At 49.0% G+C, this 20000-nt stretch overlaps 1 protein-coding gene across 1 annotated transcript in view; it reads right to left on the reverse strand.

Annotated features, from left to right (window-relative positions):
- LOC113812456 (uncharacterized) overlaps positions 1-20000 on the reverse strand; it is a 504081-nt gene that overhangs the window by 106589 nt on the left and 377492 nt on the right. The window contains exon 11 of the mRNA XM_070139852.1: positions 8546-8869. Coding sequence (XP_069995953.1) covers positions 8546-8869 — 324 coding nt within the window. The remainder of the gene's footprint in view (positions 1-8545; positions 8870-20000) is intronic.

The following is a 20000-nucleotide window of genomic DNA, read 5'->3' on the forward strand; positions in this document are numbered from 1 at the left end:
GAAGGGGAAGGGGGTGGGAAGGAGAGAGGGGAGGGGGAGGAAGGAGAGGGGGAGGGGGAGGGAAGGAGAGAGGGGGAGGGGGAGGGAAGGAGAGAGGGGGAGGGGGAGGGGAAAGAAAAGTGGGGATGGGAAAAGGAGGATAAGGGTGGCTGGAAGTAAAGACAGGGACGAGTTGAGAACGGAAGCACGAGAGCTATTACGAGCAGGCTTTTAAAACGAATGAGGTGCGAAGTGAAAGCGCCCTTGCCTTTGCCCTACTTTTTCCTAAATTAAGGACAGAGATGCGCATAAACACGGCCGTTACAGTCACGCGACAGCCCGTTACGCGACCAAACCCCACCGCAACCGAATCCTCGAATACAAGAAACTTTCCTCCAAGTAAAACGAGAATAACCAGCGAAAGAAAAAAAAAAAACGTCAAGCAATAGCATAACAACCTCAACCCAAGAAATAATCCACAAACAACAGAAGCAGAAGAACCCCCGACCCCCCACCCACCCCTCTCCGGTCCCCACCCCCACACCTTCCCCTCATCCACCGTCCCACAAACGGTCTTCAGTCACCCACCACACTGTCTCGTGAAGGCCTGAGATTGAACCATTCCCGGCGATGTCCTACCAGAAGATTCGTCACGAGGATTTGTCCAAGAACGGCCTCCAAACATGCGATTTCCTGACCTCCTCAAATATCCCTCATATTACCACTCCATCAACTAACAGCAGTTCGTTAGGCATTTCCACTGTACAAATCCGCACCAATCACACCTTGATGAAACAAATAACGAAATAAATAAATAAATAAATAAACAAAACAAAAAAAAACGTTATCACAGCACAACCCCCTCACATTTCGACATCATACTTAGCAACGGCACAATCGTCCATGAAGCACTTTCCCATTAGCCACGGATGTACAGTGAGGCTTAATAACAATCACCGTGCTCCGGCAAATATCCCACAATCAGTAATACTCACTCTCTTCCCTCTCCTTTCCCTTCCTCCTCCTTATTCCCTGTCTTCTGTTTCTTCCGTGGTCCCACGATAAGGAAGAAAAGGAAGAGGTTAATGCGAAAAGGAGAGAGAGAGAGAGAAAGAGAGAGAGAGAGAGAGAGAGAGAGAGAGAGAGAGAGAGAGAGAGAGAGAGAGAGAGAGAGAGAGAGAGAGAGACAAAGCCCCATACATTTCATTTCCTTCTCATAACCTCCACGCTAAAGAAAGAAAAGGCAAAGTTTTTCTCACGGGTTATTTCTGTGGTTATCCTGTAGGGGGGAGGGGGTGGGGGGTAGAGCGGATGTAGAAGCAAACATGGAGTGATTAATGATAATAAAACGGGCGTGATGATGATGATGATGATGATACAAAAGAAAAAGGAAAAGGTAAACAAAAGAAAATGAGTGAAAGAAAGAGACAAAGAATTATCACGAAGCGCTTAAGAAGTGAATACAGAGAGAAAAAAAAAGAACGACAGACAAAGCAAGAAGACGTGACAAACTGAAGAGGAAATCGTGGAAGAATAATCGATAAAAAACATAAGCGAAAAAACAATGGAAGAAGACGTGAGAGACCGAAGAAAAGAACGTGAAAGGAAGTCGAAATGGAAATAAAAAATAAAAATAAATTCTTCAATTACGTCAGAATACAAGACTGCCGTTCTCGACGGTTGCAACATCGCAATGAAACAGAGGTGAAAGTGCGAAGGCGAAACGAAAAACGACCTTAAATGCCAAATCGCCCTGGTCATCTACACCTAACTATACCCACGGCTACTCAACCATCTCGCTCCCTCTCGCAAAAACTCGTCACGCACGAGACTCTCCCCAGAAGGCTCATTATCGCGACATTAATTATACGAGAAATAGTCCGTAGCAAAAAGGGAGGTTTTCGCTTACGCACGAACGTTTCATTACGGCGTGACGCGGAAACGAGATGGAATTACTTACTGACCCGTGAACGTTTTGTAACCTCCGACATCGTTCGGGGAAACAAGAACCGCAGCAATTCATAATCGATGTTGCAGAGATGCCATAAAACCGCACGAGGTCATTCGATTGCAATTGCATGAATTGCCTGCGGAGATGGAGAATAGGAGAGAGAACTGCATGCGGAAAATCGCCCGCTGTCGCAATCATCTCACTGAGAATACCTTTGCCCTGTCACCTGTCTTCTTGCGAATAAGTGAAAAACAACAACATAAAACGCAAAGACAACCAAACAAATACAAAACTTCATTAATCAAATCAATCCATCTCTCTATATAGTCCCAAGCATCTGCTATCTATAACATGTTCACACAAAGAATAGAAGAAGAAGGAGAAGGAGGAGAATATTACTACTACAACAAATAATAATAATGAGGAGGAAGAGCAGAAAAAGCAGTAGAAGAAGAAGGAGGAGGAAGAGACGAAGAAGAAAGCACAACCACCCCGAAAAGCCCACTCCAAATCCCATGCAACTCAAGCAAGACCAACAAAGACACAAACCCATCATTCCCTTTTCCGTCACGTGGCACGTCACCCGCACGGCCGAGACGCAGCAGGGAAAGACGTCAAACGCGGCGGCTGACTGAGAACTGTCAACTGAGGACTGAGGACAGGGGACTGTGAACTAAAGACTGGGGATTGGGTACTGCGGACTGAGGACTGGGAACTAAGAACTGGGGACTAAACTAAGGACTGGGAACTGTGAGCTGAGGATTGTGAAGTAAGGACTGTAAGATCTGTAAGTAAGGAAGTAAGTTCTGAGGACTGGGGACTCTCATCTAAAGACAGAGGACTGAGGTCTGAGGGCTAATTGGTGACTGATGGATGATGACCGTAGTCTCATTTGCTCCAAGTGATTATTTAAAACCAGCAGATGACAGAGTAAAGAAATTAATAAAAGAACATTAGATCACTCTTGGTAATCAACTGATGCTGAACGTATGCTGGGCAATTCTTTATGTATAACTGTTTCTTGGAATAGTTTTAAACTGATGCAAATAGCTATGGAAGATTTTACTCTTTCTAATATATATTTACTTCAATTTCATATGAATAAAATTAAAGAAAGGGATTCTTAAAAAAATCTGGAAGTGGGCTGCAATGGAGAGTGAGGCGAGATGAAAGTGAGAATAAAGCGGGCAATAGAGAAAGTTAACAACAACAATATTGCGAAAGGAGTGGAAGGAAGGAAGGAAGGGGGAAGACCAGTGCCTTACCCTGGAACTTAATGGAGAGGAAGTTGTAAAGCAAGGGGCGAGAGAGCAGGAGAGGGAGAACAAAAGGAGGAAACAAGAGAAAGAAAGAGAGAAAAAAGATTTTTAAAAATCAAAGCGTTAAAGGAAAACAAAATTAGGAAACGAAAGTGACATCAAACAAAGAAGCAGAATAACGAAATGTTGGAGGAAAAAAAGCCAAGAGAGAAAGAGGAGAGGAGGTCGTGGGAAGGTCGCTCCTCACGGCTGGGGGGAAGGAAGGAAGGGGTGAGGTACAGGAGGGAGGACGGGAAGGAAGGAGGCGGGGAGGGAGGGAGGGAGGGAGGGGGAGGGAAAGAGAGGGATGGGGAAGGATATCAGATATCACTTTACGCTATCGTCCTGATGGGTCCGTCGCCGTATCCGGTGTGGGCAGGAGTGTCCACCAAGGAGTCACGTGTCCAGCGCAAAGCAGAAAAAAGTCAGCGAAAAAGTATGCGGTGTTAACTAACGTCCCACGGTGTCCTACATCCTTTCTCGAGCCTCTCATGACCAACACTTCTTTTTGTCTTTTCGTATTTTTCCCTGACAGCACAAAAGCTCGAAATGAGAAAGTTTCCCGCTTATATAAACAGAAAAGAAATACCTGAACGTCTGTCTACCTTCAGCTGACCTTTCAACAAGCGCAAACCTCCAAGGGGTCATGCGAACACATGAAAGCTCTTAAACGTTGAGGCAGGGTACAAACGCATTACGCAAAAGGCATCCTTTGTACCCACCTGTACGCCACTCGGGCATGAAAATACCAGGAAGTTTATAGCTCTCTACGCTGCCCATGACTAATCACCGAAAGTTCTTCGACCACGGGAGTTCCGCGGCGCCGGTCTGGCGTGGGGAGAAACCGAGTTCCCTGGAATACCGAGGGGGCAAAAATATTTCTCGTGAAAAGCTGAGATCGGGCAAACGCAGATAAAATCGAAGACGAAAAACAAAAGCAATTTCGCTCTCCAAGTTTAGCATGGGCGGGTACAATATGATCGCGAGAGGTGTCGAATTCACCAGTCAAGAGATCAAGTCCCCCAAGTCCCCCTAGTCCCCCCTGGGGTCACTGCTCCCCCGGCGTCCGACCAGGAATACACAGAAGCTCTATAAGACCCATACAGAAGCCCTTGGAGGCTAGATCCTCCCTGAATCCCTTTCCTCTGGAGATCTCGAAGCCTTCTCGCATTTAACCTAATATTCTACATCTCCGATTAGTACTGATGAATACAAAGATGAAATCAACAGATAAAGAATAAAGGCAGGGCATGAAATAGACGGACTAAATTTGGGAACAGGACGAAGAGGGAGAGGGAAAGGGACAGGAGAAACTGGGGTCACACCCAAGAGTAACGTGACGCTCGGCTAGCCTCTGCCTGACCTCCTCACGGCCACGTGGCGAGAAATGTGTGGTATGACCAGCCCGTCACCCGTCTCACCCACCTCAAGAATTACATCACCTACTTCATCCACTTCAAACATTACACCATCGCCCACCTAATCCACCCAAGAATTACAAAATAGCCCGTCTCATCCACCGCCTATTTCACCCGCCACTAGCACCCCGCCATCATAAACCCCATCCATCTTCTAAAATCCGCCACCTACCAACGGGTTGCCGATCAAGAGCCATACGGACAGCGTACTAAACCCAGTCGCCAGCATTCCCGGCCATTGCACGCTTTAATTACACGCAAGCCACGTACACAACGCCAACGCCAAACACCTTCATCAAAGAGGCTCCTTCTGTACCAAGAGCTCTTTTATCTCCCCGTGATAAGGAGGAGTTCGAGTGCCAGCTGAACCATACGTCGGATGTCATGGATGGCACTCATGGTTATCACAATATCACAAGTACATCTAATGCTAATGACAGGCACTCAAGAACCGCTCCAGCTGCCTTCAGGGCTAATTAAAGGTACTTGACGACCGTCTCAGCAAGGACACGGACGACTCAAGTAAGTGGAAATCAAAAGCTTAAGACAACCATAAAGTAAATACAAGAGAAACGAAGAAAAGGAGAAAAAATAGGAGGATGAGGAACGCCGGGAAAAAAGAGAAAAAGAGCGATCCTCACGAAGACTGGCTGATCCAGACGCTATCAACGACAACAGTATCTAATCGTCTATCGAATGGCGACGGGAACCCACGACACAAACTCGACACGAAAACGCCATCTCACACAAAGAGACCGAAACGAGGACCAGCGGACCTCTGCTGGCCGGATGACCCACAGGAATCCAATGCTATTTTTGCGTTTGCGCGAGTCCGGAAAAGTCTCGAAGAGTTTTGCAGCGGGAAACGCAATCTCAGCAAGGGCACGACCAACGCCAGAGGTCAACATCAACAGGAGTGACGTGGCAGACACTAATCAGGCTTCCGACGATATGCATACGAGGGTACACGTTCTGCAGGCCTACCGCGAACAGAGAAAGGGATGAAGAAAAAGAAATATTGATAAATAGATACGAGACAGACACACAAACATATATATACACATATATATGTATAAATACATATACATTTGTATATATAAATACATACATACATACATACATGCATACATATATATATATATATATATATATATATATATATATATATATATATATATATATATATATATATACAGAGAGAGAGAGAGAGAGAGAGAGAGAGAGAGAGAGAGAGAGAGAGAGAGAGAGAGAGAGAGAGAGAGAAGAGAGAGAGAGAGAGAGAGAGAGAGAGAGAGAGAGAGAGAGAGAGAGAGAGAGAGAGAGAGCAGAGAGAGAGAGAGAGAGAGAGAGAGAGAGAGAGAGAGAGAGAGAGAGAGACAGAGACCAAAGAAAGTGAAAACAAAGATCCGTGCCGACATTCGGTATGACACACATCCCAAGACTAAACCTAACTCCACCCACCCCCTCCCCCCCATCCCCCTCCTTCCCCCTCCCTCCCTTCCCCTACGCCGATAATCATCCTGTTTTACGCTGGAGTCAATTAAAAGGATTTTCACCAGCCACGTGAATGGACCCGATGCCAAACGCGGCTCTGTGACGGATGGAGCCATTATCCCCGCGTCATTTGGAGTCCCGCACAATGGCTTCAGCGCCGACTGAGAAAGAACACGGTTTAATTCGCCCAAATCGGCTCTAATGATGATAGATTCTACATCCATAGGCCTAAAAAAATAACAGGGATCTCTCTTTGTTACGTTAATTGGCTTATCTAGCTTTTTTTCCGAAGTGCTTGTTAACGAACTAAATAATGAGGTGACTTGTGAAGTTTCTATAAGTGGTCGTATCGCTAATGCATAATCAATTGTTGTCGAGCCACCAAGGACTCTCGTAACACTCTCAATGTTATCTATCGCATTCATATTCATGTCACCACCAAAAGCAGATTCAATCACGTCAACAATACACGCATTATCATCCGTTTATTCAAACATTTATACTTTTCACTTCTCTCTTCCACCTTTTTTCTTTTTTTCTTTCTGATCATACACTCCATTCCACTGTCCGTCGTACGAAAAGGGAAACTCCGTCATGAGTCACCTACACTCACAACCAAAATGCCATTCTCATCTCAAACAAGTTTACATTCACCTCGCGAGACACGTATATGCCCTTCCCCCTCCCCTCTATCTCCCCGTCGCTCTCTCTCTCTCTCTCTCTCTCTGTATGTCTGTGTATGTGTCTGTGTCTCTGTCTGTCTGTCTGTCTGTCTGTTTCTCTCTCCCTCTCTCTCTCCTCCCCCTCCCCCCCCCCCCCCCCTCTCCTTCCCTCTCTCTCTCTCTCTCTCTCTCTCTCTCTCTCTCTCTCTCTCTCTCTCTCTCTCTCTCTCTCTCTCTCTCTCTCTCTCTCTCTCCAAGGACGCAGTTACTAAGACTGAATGAGGAAAGAAAGAGAAAAAAAATAGTTCGGAAAGCGAAAGAGAAAACAACAAAAGAGGTGGCGGTAAAAACATGGCCGGCGGTGCTAAAATGGTTTATTCTGTTACCATGGTAGTGTTCTTCAAGTAAAGATTCTCTCAAAACAACAGCAAACAATCCCCAAAAAGGTGTCGATTCAAGAGTCGCCAAGAGCTCGTAAACTACCAGACAGCCTGACTAACTCGTTCAATTATTTTCTAACACCTTGCACGTGCGGGATATAACGTAAGAGCGATACAAAGAGACCGTTTGTCTTTCGCCCTTCACAGGTTTCCAATTGATGAGGATGGTCTGGCCTTCGCTTCTTAATGGGTGGGCAGAGAATAAACATTATTAAAACCTTACAAAGGTCTTATGAGAATTGGCTATATTTGTTTGCATGTATGTATATGTGTGAGTGTGTGTGAGCGTTTGTGTGTATATATACAGTATATATATATATATATATATATATATATATATATATATATATATATATATATATATACACACATATATTTGTGTGTATATGTATACACACACACACACACACACACACACACACACACACACACACACACACACACACACACACACACACACACACATACACACACACACACACACACACACACACACACACACACACACACGTGCACATATGTATCTACATCTCCATAAGTCTCCCAAATAAAGACGATGAAGGCGATGCTCCCTTACGAAGCCGAGTACCGTTCGCTTCCCCGACTCAATGGCGCTTAAACCCCGGCCGACACATGGGAGACAACAAACCTGTTCCTCCCGCTAACGCCAATTACCAATGCTCGACACACCCCTTTGTTTATCAAGGAACCCCCGACGACTCAGCAAACAAGACAGAGGCACAACAAACAAAACAAACACACGCAGCAAGAAAACAACAACATCCCTCCCCCTCGCGTGTGTTTATGCATGAAGGCCACGACCCCCTGGCTAGCGCGTATGAATGAAGGAAAGATGTGAATGGGCGTGAGAAAGCGGGAGCGGGAGCGTGAATGCAAAGAATAAAAGAGCGCTTGGGGAGGGCGGCGTCTGGGCGAGAAGGGTGTCGCTCCTGCAGGTTTGTGGGCGGGTGGGTACCGGATCGAGTGGCCGCGGGATACCCCTCGCCACGTGCCGGTCGCGTGTGGAAGCGGGAACAAGCACGGCCAGTTATGTGTTGCTTTTATTGCTATCGCGAGTCTTGAGGTTATGTTAATTCTTCTGAAGGAAGGGGGTAGGGGTGGACTTTCTTGTGTGATTGCAACAAGAACTGGTTGGCGTTTCATGCCTTGTGTAAAGGGACGTGACTGGATTTTTCCCGTGTCGAATTCTAAAACTATCAGAATAAGTCACTCACTCACTCACTCACTCACTCACTCACTCACTCACTCACTCTCTCTCTCTCTCACACGCCCTGGCACCTACCTTAAAGTTGGCGATGACGCCCTCCAGGTAGTAGTGCCACTCGAGGGAGCGCAGGTAGATCTGGTGCCAGCGCTTCTCGAGGGAGCGAGCTTTCCTGGGGATGTCCTTTCCGCTACGGCGTCCTGATGTTGCTCTGGAGGTGGAGGCGGAAGTGGAGGTGGAGGAAGAGGTGGATGGAAGGTCCTTGGTGGCTGTGGAAGGGTCGCTGTCTGCCGCTGCTGGCTGTGGTGGTGGCGGTGCGGCTGCGGCTGCGGCAATGCGTTCGTACTGCCGCAGGACGCTCTTCAACACTGGACCGTGTGCCTCGATGTCCTTCAGCAGGATCTGGGAAAGAGGAGAAAGCACATCATTAATCTCCAAAATTGGACACATAATCATACACAGCACCAAACCTAATCGGCATCGCACACGCGGCGGCCCCAGACGCACAACGCTTATCCCATAAAAGCCGTCCGCACCCACACCCACTTGAAAGAAATAAAACATTAACTCAGCTACCCAGGACCTTCCTCACGCTTAGACCGGATGGGACATGCACCGGTATGTCCCCAAGCGCCCGAAAGTGGCCACTTCTGGCGTCACTTCCTGCGTCTCCCGCCGCCACTGGGGCCGCTGGTAGGCTTACTACACGCCGTACGGGGCAAAGAACGGAAACAGCTGGAAAGGGACGGAGAGGAGAAAGAAGGAAGAGGAGAGAGAGGATATCAGTTCCAGATCAAATTAAATATAATATAATGGAGTGGTTTAATGAGAATTTACTGCATAACTAGCAGGGGTCCAGGCCGCCCGTCATGGAGCTTGGCGTCGCGTGGAGAACCGATACGCGAAACGCCTCTGGTATAGCGAGGGGCTCACACCTGGCCGCCGTCATTACCCACTCTCACCTGTCCTGACACACTTTCCACGCCCCTTTGCCCTTCCACACACACCTCCCATAATGCTAACCGCACACAGGAAACAGAGAAGCTAACATTGTTAGCCAGTACTTCCTACAGATTTACCGGCTAATAACGGAAGGCTGCAGGACCTAAAGAGGGTGAATAACGGGTCATTAGCAGTCTTAACAGCCGCGCCAGAAATTCTCAGACTAGTCTGTTTAGCAATGAAATAACAATGAAAACATCCTGTGAAATATTTACAGCGAATGTTATACCAATCTTTTTTCAAGGTATAAAAATCACTTAAGAAATATCTCGACTTGTAAAATAATTCAGATGTAGCTGGAATCCCGTTTTTCATGTCATCCAGCGGTATAATCTGTTTGTTTTTCCTTTTCTTTATTCTAATCGCCTAATCCCCTCTCTCTGCCTTTCTGTTCGGCCTCGCAAGGACAGTCCTACAGGCCGTTCCACAACACTTCGCGCTTAACCTGACTGGGGTTTGCGCTCGGACACACACGGCACGCGAAAGCACTCCATGAAGCTCTTGCTGTCATGCCATTCGTGCGTGTCTGTGCGTAAGTGCCTTGGATTAGGAGCCCGCCTACACCCCCTCCCTCTCCCCCGTCCCCCTCCTCCCCTTACCCCTACTTGGGTGGTTCTGTGCTTAAATTTTGCGTGCTTGAGAATCACACTTTTTACCATGTACTTCTTCAAGATTTCAGATTTTTTGCTTACTTTACGGGATGCAGTTTTTGAAAAAAAAAGTAATTTGTTACGAAACGAAAACTATATACGACTGAATTTACTGCATTTTAAGTATTTCCTCCTTCATCTTTTAACCGCTATCTCCACCACACAGCAGCGTCGCCATCAGCAAAGCCATCAGAATGCATCACGAAGCAGCACGACCCGAGCCAAGCAGGACAAAGAAAAGCGAAAGAACAGCGACCGGAAGCGAAGCGAGGCTCACCGTGCGTCAAGCGTCCTGTGAATGAACGCTTCCTTCCTTCCTCCCTTCCTTACTTCCGTCTTTTTCCTTCCTTCCCCTGTCATGCTTTTCTACGAAGGACTAGTGAAGCACGTTTGCGTTCCTTTATTTTATTATTATTATCATTATTATTATTATTTATTTTTTTTACTTTCTTCACACCTTTCTCTACTGAGGGGGAGAGAGGATGCTGAGGCAAAAGAGTAAAATGTACACCAGCCACGCGAAGGACTCCGACCCAGTCCCGATGGCCGCGAGGAGGTCGAAAGGTAACGCTAACGAGGTGTCACGTGACGCGTCGGAGACAGGCACAGCGAGGCGACGCAAGGCCCTCGTAACAGGTGGTCCCTCGCGCCCTGCGAGTGCACGCGGACGCCGGCTGGCCCGTCGGGATCTCTCCAGAAGGAGGACGGGGCAGCGGGCGCGCGGGGAGGCGTCGTGGGAGTGTCTGGCCAAGCTCGACAGCCCCGCCTAGCCCCCTCTTTGCTGGGCAAACACCCACGCCCACTTTCCTGTTCACACTCTTGACGACATCTGAAGGACGAGAGGAACAATAACCTTTCTTTAAGGTCATACTCCTGACAAACTCAGATTAAGTCATTTAAATGTTACAGCAGTGTCAGTTTCATCCACCACCCGTCTTTACTTAATTCCTATCCTAAAAATCATCCCAGACAACCCCTATCCATCGCCCATCCTCGTCACCACCACAGCGCAGATCATCGCAACAACCCTCATCCACCTCGTTCTGCACGCCTACCCGCCCGCGATCCGCCCGCCAGCCAGAGTCGGCGCCCCGCTCGCCAGAAGCACCGGAAGGGGACTTTGCACCGACGACACACACTTCCGCCCGCCCGCCGTTTCGTGTGACGCGGGCGTGTGTGTTTGGGCGTGCACGGGCGGGTCCCGCTCCGTTCCGCTCACCCGCTCGCGTGCCACAAAAAGCTGGATCCGAACCTAACGCGTTTTCCGTCTTTTGCCGAGAAACGGGCAATAAATGTCTACGCGGGAGGATTCTGCTCGCCTGGTCATCAAGATCATCAGCTCCGCCCTCAATCAGCTAACCCTTTTCCGTCCCTTTCAACACTAAAATTGCCCAGTTTATGCACACAACTCCGGTACACAACCCACAGTGTAACAATGGCCGTTCATTCACCTCGCGCCGGCCGTGGACGAAAGGATGAATAAAACACCTGCCCCCCCCCCGTCCTCCCCACCCGTGCTCGCGCAGGTGTGTTAACAATGATTAATCAAACTAACGATTCAAGGCTTTTGTCCTCTTTCAGGTGAAATCGACATCACCAGCTGCTTGCAATTCGCACATTCAGAAAATACTATTTGTTACTTTAATGTTAGATTAAACAATATTTCCCAAACAATACCAACAGAGAAAACTCCATCTGCTGTTTCAACATCCCCTAAAAAATCGACTTAAAAAGAGCCACTATCAGCGCCGTATCCACCCTCCACTCTCAGTCCCTCCCCCTCCCCCTCCCCGCCTCACTAAAACGATCGCCACCTCCACCGCGCTCCACCACCCCTCACCCCCACCGCCCTTCATCACGACCAACCCCCGCATCCCCAACCCCCTCCACCCTTCATCACCCCAACCCCGGCCACCCCAGTACCCATCGCATTTCGCCGTCCCCACACTCATCTTCCGCGTCCAATCGCTCCCTCGTTATAACGCGGCCTTAAAATCCGTAATCACACGCATCTGGCAAGTCGCGGTTTACTACGGGGCGATTTCCTGCATTCGGCGACTCCTCTTCTTGTTCCTCTTTCTTGTGGCGTGACCTTTTTGCGCGAGGAATCCTTTCTTTCTTTCTTTCGTTCTCTCTCTCTCTCTCTCTCTCTCTCTCTCTCTCTCTCTCTCTCTCTCTCTCTCTCTCTCTCTCTCACTCTCTCTCTCACACTCTCACTCTTTCTCTCTCTCTTTCTCTCTCTCTCTCTCTCTCTCTCTCTCTCTCTCTCTCTCTCTCTCTCTCTCTCTCTCTCTCTCTCTCTCTCTCTCTCTCTCTCTCTCTCTCCCTCCCTCCCTCCCTCCCAACTCCGAATGGTATGCGACCACCACAAGAAATATGCAGGCACCTGCTTCTGCGTCCTTTGCTAATCTATTGTTTCTCTTTTCCTTCTCGTTACATTTTTCCAATCCACCCATTAAATCCCGCAGGAATGCGCCCACTCCCCCGGACTATGCGCCGAGGCTTGGAGAGCATGTGACCTGGCCGGGGCACCGCAAATAAGGGGTGCTGCTCCCGCTCCTCCTCCTCCTCCGTCGACAACGACCCCCGAGACAAGTCATTTGCATCTCATATTATCTCTCTCTCTTGCTTTCTCTGTCTTTCTTTTCATCCGATGGATGAATGGAGGGAAGGAGGTAGATAGCGAGCGAGCGAGCGAGCGAGAGAGAGAGAGAGAGAGAGAGAGAGAGAGAGAGAGAGAGAGAGAGAGAGAGAGAGAGAGAGAGAGAGAGAGAGAGAGAGAGAGAGAGAGAGAGAGAGGGAGGGAGGCAACGAAAGTCATGAATAACATATATGATGAACAAGGACAGAGAAACAGACAAACAAATCAGAAAGGCCGAGGGAAAGAGATATGAATTACTAAGAGACGACCCACCCCCCCTATCCCTCCCATGCCACCTCTCCCCCACGCACACCAAGGCGGTCGGTCGGTCCCATCTGTCGCGCGCGGGTGTAACATCTCTCTCGGAGCGGCTGTCACTCACACAAGGTCGCGAGGTCGGAGGTGGGCCGCCTCCCGCCCGCCTCCTCCCGCAGACGTCCGTCACGTCACCCACCGCTCGCCCCCGTCCTTGGCCTCCTATCCATCAATATTCTCCTTCCACGATTCAATAAATCCGCGGCATTTTCCCTCGTTTGGGAATCGGCGTTCGGGCGGGCGACTCGAAATCGGCTTTGCGACCTCCGTTCACTAATGCGCGCTCGAAGACCTACAATTATGCTAATGAAGGGCCAATTAAAATTTACTCCTTTAAGAGCAATGACACCGAAATCATAAACTGTTTTTTACGACGACGCGTACAAGTCCCACACGATTTTTTTTTCTCGAGAGCAGCAAATAAAATGAGAGAACAATGGTTCTTTCGAAATGGTGCGACGAACTACCGACATCAATCTTCATCTAAACTAATAAAAAATATTAAAAATCTCCAGCGTCGAACTACTAATAACTGTCTTCCTTCAAATTAATTTTTAAAATCCTTCATAAATCCCCCTCGATGAAAGGACAATAAATCAAATTAAACCATCTTATCACCGTGAAATCAAATGTATTTACGGCACTCCGGCTAGGCCTACCCGATAATTTACACTCTCCCTTTCCCCTAAAAGAGCCCACGAACCAAGATTGAGGACCATCCCACAAAAGGGTGATAGGCCTATTTGTATCCCACTGGAGTAAGAACCGAAAGCTAATTGTATCAAACGAACCAATCCTTTTGTGGCGCCTCGTGTGATTGCTTTGGGTTATTGCTGTTTCTCTCGCGGCGCGTTCGTTGTTTGTTTGTTTGCTCTTCATGTATATTATCTCTGGTGCTTTCTCCTTTTCTTTCGTTAGGGATGCTCCTCCCCGCCACACGCAATTACAGACATAGAGGCAGAGAGAGAGAGAGAGAGAGAGAGAGAGAGAGAGAGAGAGAGAGAGAGAGAGAGAGAGAGAGAGAGAGAGAGAGAGAGAGAGAGAGAGAGAGTGAGAGAGAGAGAGAGAGAGAGAGAGAAAGGAAGAGAGAGAGAAGAGTGAGGAAGAGAGAGAGAGAGAGTGAGGAGAGAGAGAGAGAAGAGTGAGAGAGAGAGAGAGAGAAGAGTGAGAGAGAGAGAGAGAGAGTGAGAGAAGAGTGAGAGAGAGAGAGAAAGAGAAAGAGAGAAGAGAAAGAGAGAGAAAGAGAGAGAGAAGAGAGAGAGAGAGAGAGAGAGAGAGAGAGAGAGAGAGAGAGAGAGAGAGAGAGAGAGAGAGAGAGAGAGAGAGAGAGTTCACGGTGATTATAAAGGCACCTCACGCCACACACACTCCGAGATCAATCAAAACCCCATTATTTTATGGCCTCGTAAACTCAGTTATTGAGGTTATTCCGTCTCCCCAAAGAACCATAACAAAGGCGAAAGAGCGAGGAAATCTACAAATGAACCTTAAATCATCATGTAGGGTTGATCTTTTATTAGTCGTTGGCAAATAATGAAAATAGAACGCAAACACTGCATTTTCTCTAATTCGCTTGTCGATCCAATGTCTAACAAAAAGTGTATGTGTGAATGTGTAAAGAAACAAATACACATCCCGTATACGTATATAACCATTGTACACTATTTTCCACAGATTCCTACTCCGAGACTCCACCGTAGGCCTAAGAGCATCCCCAGCCACGTAAACACAGGCGGACCAGAACGACGATAAATCCGAGAGAATAAATAACTACACGGGCCTCCAAGCACAAAACGCAGACATGTGGTATGCGCGGGGAAGAAGGTGGGGGAGGGGGGCCCGTGAGGAGGGATGGGGGAGTGGGTGTGTGGTGGGAGTGGTACCTTGACTTTAAACATCCTCCCCCTGCCCCCCCTCTCCCTCCCCTGCCAGCCAGCCAGCGAAAACAGAAGGGAACAGAATCATAACTTTCTAATAATAGAACCGAGAGAAAAAAAATATCCTACCGGCATAACTACCGAAGAGCCAACGAATTCCTTCCAACCTCGCATAGGAATTCATTACAGGATACCACTCCTACCTCCCCTGTCCTTCGCCTTCCCGTTCCCCTCCCCTCCTTCTCCCTAGCCCCCAACCCCCACAACCTCCCGCATAGACGCATGGCAAATCACAAACAAATCACGAACAAATGTAGGCCACGCGAAACCTAAGGACGGTCGAGCTCGAATAATTTCACGAAACGCGAGTATCACGATCGAGTCTGGTTCGCACTTTCGGCCAATATATCCAATTTCACAAACATCACAGCACGGGAGGTGAGAACAACAGGACAATCAAGATAACATCAAATAATACACATTATCGTTATCATCACTGTAAAAGTAATCAAATACTCACCAAATCTGATAACAATTACACTGAATCACGCAATAACAACCACCCAACCTAAGCCAAAGGTTTCCTGCCCACCAGCCTCCAGAGAACTCAAATCAGAGCAAAACAGACCAAGCAACTTTCACACCGAGATGGGCGGGGGAGCAAGCACAAAGACCTCCCTCGCGTGATGTCGTGACGAGTGAAATTAAGCCGCAAACTCGTGCATTCTTCCTCCTCCTCCGGGGAGAGGAGGCCGACCACGTCACCGCGCGCTCTTCCAAGGTGATGGCGGTAGCACTCAAGGGCGTGCTAACATAGTAAGTGTGTATGCATATGTATGTAGGTATGTGCGCGTGCCGGGAGGGGGAGGGGGGCAATGCTGACCCATACCCTCAGGAGACGAAAGGCGGTAAGGTGTCGCGCATTAAGGGGAACCGCCTAAAGGTAGGTGGCCTCTTTTAGGTTCAGGAGAGGAGGTGCACCGCTGTCATCCCTAAACCTTACCATTACTCACACTGTCTCCCTACCCTCGTTCCGACACCGTGCCAGCAATGGGAGTCCTCACCGGGAATTTTTCTCTCGCCCCGCATGTCATTTCTCCTCCATGCACTCCCGGCCTGGCTCCTGCTCCGCCTCCGAAGCCCGGGAGATCCGAGCAGCCGAGACGACGAGCCTGAACAACCAAACCCACTAAACCATCGCGATAAATCAAGAGGGAAAAGTTGGGGCGGTGAGTCACTGCGAACTCGCATACTTGGCCTTTTCTACTCAACTTACATCCTTGCAATTGCGAGGCACTCTTTGCTTTTATCCTTTATGTAACGCTAAAATAGAAATCACAGCGCAAACACGAAGTGCCCTTAACAAATTATCTGGAGAGAAAACTAAAATTAATGAGTGGAACATGCAAGATTGCACTTTGTATTTTTTTAGATCTCAAGTTCTCATGTCTCTGGGAACGAATAATACTTTAAGTGGTACAAGTGGGCAACGAAGTTCTCATGAGAACCTGTTGAGACAGGTTTACTCTCTCCTCATTCTCTCTTTCTCTTTCTCCCTCACTCATGCAAGTGGGCAACGGCGATGTAATTCTCACATGAGAACTTGTTGAAACAGGTTTTGTACTCGCTCTCTCGCTCTCTCTCTCTCACACACACACACAAACATACACACAGGCGTTCAAGTTTGAGTAAATAAAGTGAGGAATTAAAACCATTACCCCACTCGCTTTGATTGCGAGAATTCCTGAGAGTATGTATTTCACGCCCCAGTCTGGTGCGCGGTTAAAGGCCACAAAACAAGCACACGTTTCGCGATCTCTCCCGTAACGCAAGGTCAGTTTGCATGGATTGTCTCTCTGGGATTTATCCGCATTCCTTATATCTCCAGACACAGTTTACACTTTCTGCATCGAAATAAATTGGGTGAAATGGACGAGGGCGAGAAGCTAGAGACAAGGCAATCGAAAATATATACTTGGCTTTTCCTTCGTTTCCTTTCCCTTCTCTCTCTCTTTGTGATTCGAAGGCAAAGGAGCGCGTGATCGACATCTGTCACTGGTGAGAAGGGAGATCTATCGACAGACGCCGTAAAATGGAACCAAGAGCCCGAGGCAAGGATAAGATTAAATAACAGCACCACCCCGCCCCTCCCCTTCCCCGGGCCCAATCGAGAGAGAAAAAAGGGGAAAACTCGAGGCCGTGGCCCAAGCCACAGCCATCCCCTCTCCCCTTCCCCCCTCCCCCCCCCTCCTCCTCCTCCTCCTCCTCCTCCTCCTCCTCCTCCTCCTCCTCCTCCTCCCTATCTCTCCCCCCCCCTTCCCTCATTCCCACTTCCTAGCCAGAGGACTCCCTCCCGCTCATTCCCCATCACAGTGTTGACACGGCTGTCTCGCGGCTTTGTCTCGGCTTGCCTCGCGCCGCCCGTAACCGCCTCCAGCATCGGCCTGCAGAACTGTGATGGTGTTGTCTTAGCGGCCGCCCCTTGCATGCCTCCCCTCTGAGTCACTTCGGCGTATCTCCCGAGACGGTGACTCACCACTTTACATCCCACCTGATAAGTGGCTGTGGGCGATGAGCATCTCTCGGAGGGCGATCGCGGGACGGTGAGATAACACGAGCCACTCCACGGTTATTAAATATCGATCCCGAATGCAGTCGCTAATGACTTCATCTATCGAGGTGTGTCCTATGAGGTCACTCAATCTGTCGAGAGGGCAAGAAGTTAAAGAGAACAAAGCTTCTTTAAACTGCAGTCCATTAAGTCAATCAAGAATAAAACGACGGCAGCTATTTAAAGCATTCACGCAACGGAGTCACGCGAACCTCAACCGAACATCCTGCAACGAACCGAACGTAAACAACTCGACGCGAGAGAGAAAAGAGAGAACAGCGGAGAAATATCAAACAAACAAACTTCCGGCACGAGCGTCATGAGCGGCGCCCGGCGTGACTGGCAGCCAGAAGTCATCAGGCAGGCTTTACGATGTCTTGCGCACACTGCCGGGGCTTTATAGAGTGACTGACAGACGCTACCGAACTTCTTTTTATGGCCTCCTCCCTTCACGGGGTCGAGGACGCCCTCCGCCATGCGCCTCGTAACCTCTATGGAACCCCACAACCCCATGACACCACCGCGGCGCCGGCTCCGGGGACTCCTCCAGCGCGCTCAATAAAACTTTCCAAAAGGTGAAGACCTGCTGGCCCGCTCCCTCCCACCCTTCCCTCCTCCACTTCTTCCAGCTGCGACCTCTTCGAGCTCCAGAAGGTAATTCACTTCCGAGCGGGTCTTCACCGCCGAAACCAGGTGGCGTGCAACAAGTGATAGAATCGCGGAGGACAGAGAATAAAGCTGCGAGCGTTTGAAGGCGATAGCTCGGCCGGCGTGACGGCCCCGGGCGGCGCGACGCGATCGTAAAACTTCCGTAACCACCGCCTCGCAAGGCCACTTCCCCTTCCGAGCAATCCGGCTCCAATTTCCCTTCAAAAATCCTTTCAATCCTCAATCCCCTCCTCCCTAAATCCCTTAACCCCCTGGATTAAAAGGATAGGGGTAAGGTAACAGCTGTAATTCAAAAACTAATTCGATTTTAATGTACTCTTGCATCCAGACGGATCGACTCGTGATCATCCATTTCAATCGCCACCAACAACCGCCAGTCAGGGAGGCCGCAGCCAGCTCTCTCGCCCGAAGGAAAGGCTGCATCCGCCGCGCCTTCGTCATCACTCGAATTGATGACGAAGGGGGGAGGGCGAGGAAGGCGTGGGCGACGCCGGCGCTAAGGAGACGCCAAGTCGTGCCGCGACATTCTTTATTATGATTATTCTGTGTCCGGTGACGGCGTGCGCTGCCTCGCCTCACCGCGTCCCTTCTGAACACCGCCACTTATAGACGCACAATCTTATCATGATGTTTCAAGAATCATGATTATATTCATGTTCTAAAAAACAACCCTTTACTCGGTGTTGTGTATAATCATGACATCCCAATTTGTCTTTCAACACTAACAGAGATTAGGAAGATTAACATCCATGGCATCAAAACAAAGAGAGACATCAAGCTTCTCGCCCCCGAGGTGAACACACACTGGCGAGCTTCCGCGTCATATGATGCCTGTATGCGCTCAAGGGAAGCCTAAACAAACACAGGCCGATCTCCTGGATTACCATTCTCGCCTAATCCAAAGATCACTTCATCCTAGACACATAAAATCCACCCGGCCTAAAGCAGGAACTTACTTCAAAACCGAAAACAAACAACCTTATAAAGCTATCTCCGATCTGGCTGACAGCAGCGCGCGAAGGCATCTGGCGTTGATCTTCTTTCACCCGAACTAAGAGTATACAGACATTAATAGAAGGAATGACGGCGCATTTAGGCCCCGTGACGTCATCTCCGCACCTCCACCCCCACCCAACCCTGTAAACAACATATCCCAGGCGTCATGTCAGCTACAAATACTCACGATCTTCCCCTGCTGCGAATACCCGCTCGTTATTCAAAATACTGTAGGGGGGTATGACAAGAGGGGAAAGGAGGGGGGGAGGAGGGCCGAGACGTTGATCCTCCGGGAAAGAGTGACATTTGGAGGTGAAACAGAGAATCGAGGAAAAAGATCGTACATCTATTTGTCGAGCGGGTGGGGAGATAACTGCAGGGGGAGAAGGGGAGAGAAAAGGGGAACATCTGGTAAAGCACAGCCCAGCCTACAAGAACCAAATGAGAGGGTGGGGGAGCAGGCATCTTGCAGAGGCAACACACACGCACTGGAGGACAAGGAGTGAGTGGCAAAGGGGACGTTATGATTGGATGTATGGAAGGTGCTAGAGGGGAGATGAGGGGAAGAGAAGAGGGAACAAGAGGAGGCTCGTCAGTGGGACAAATACAGAAAGAAGAGGGGGGGGGGGGAGAGCCGCGCCCCAAGAAGAGGGGAGAGGACGACGCGAGGGAAAGGGCCGGAGGAGCACTACAGCTCAGCCGCACACGAGGGGAAGCAGAGTGTCAAGAAAAAAAAATGTGTCAAGTTCAAACACCACCTGGCACTCGGAAT

The sequence above is a fragment of the Penaeus vannamei genome, chromosome 26, assembly GCF_042767895.1.
Source record: "Penaeus vannamei isolate JL-2024 chromosome 26, ASM4276789v1, whole genome shotgun sequence".
Taxonomy (NCBI): Eukaryota; Metazoa; Arthropoda; class Malacostraca; order Decapoda; family Penaeidae; genus Penaeus; species Penaeus vannamei.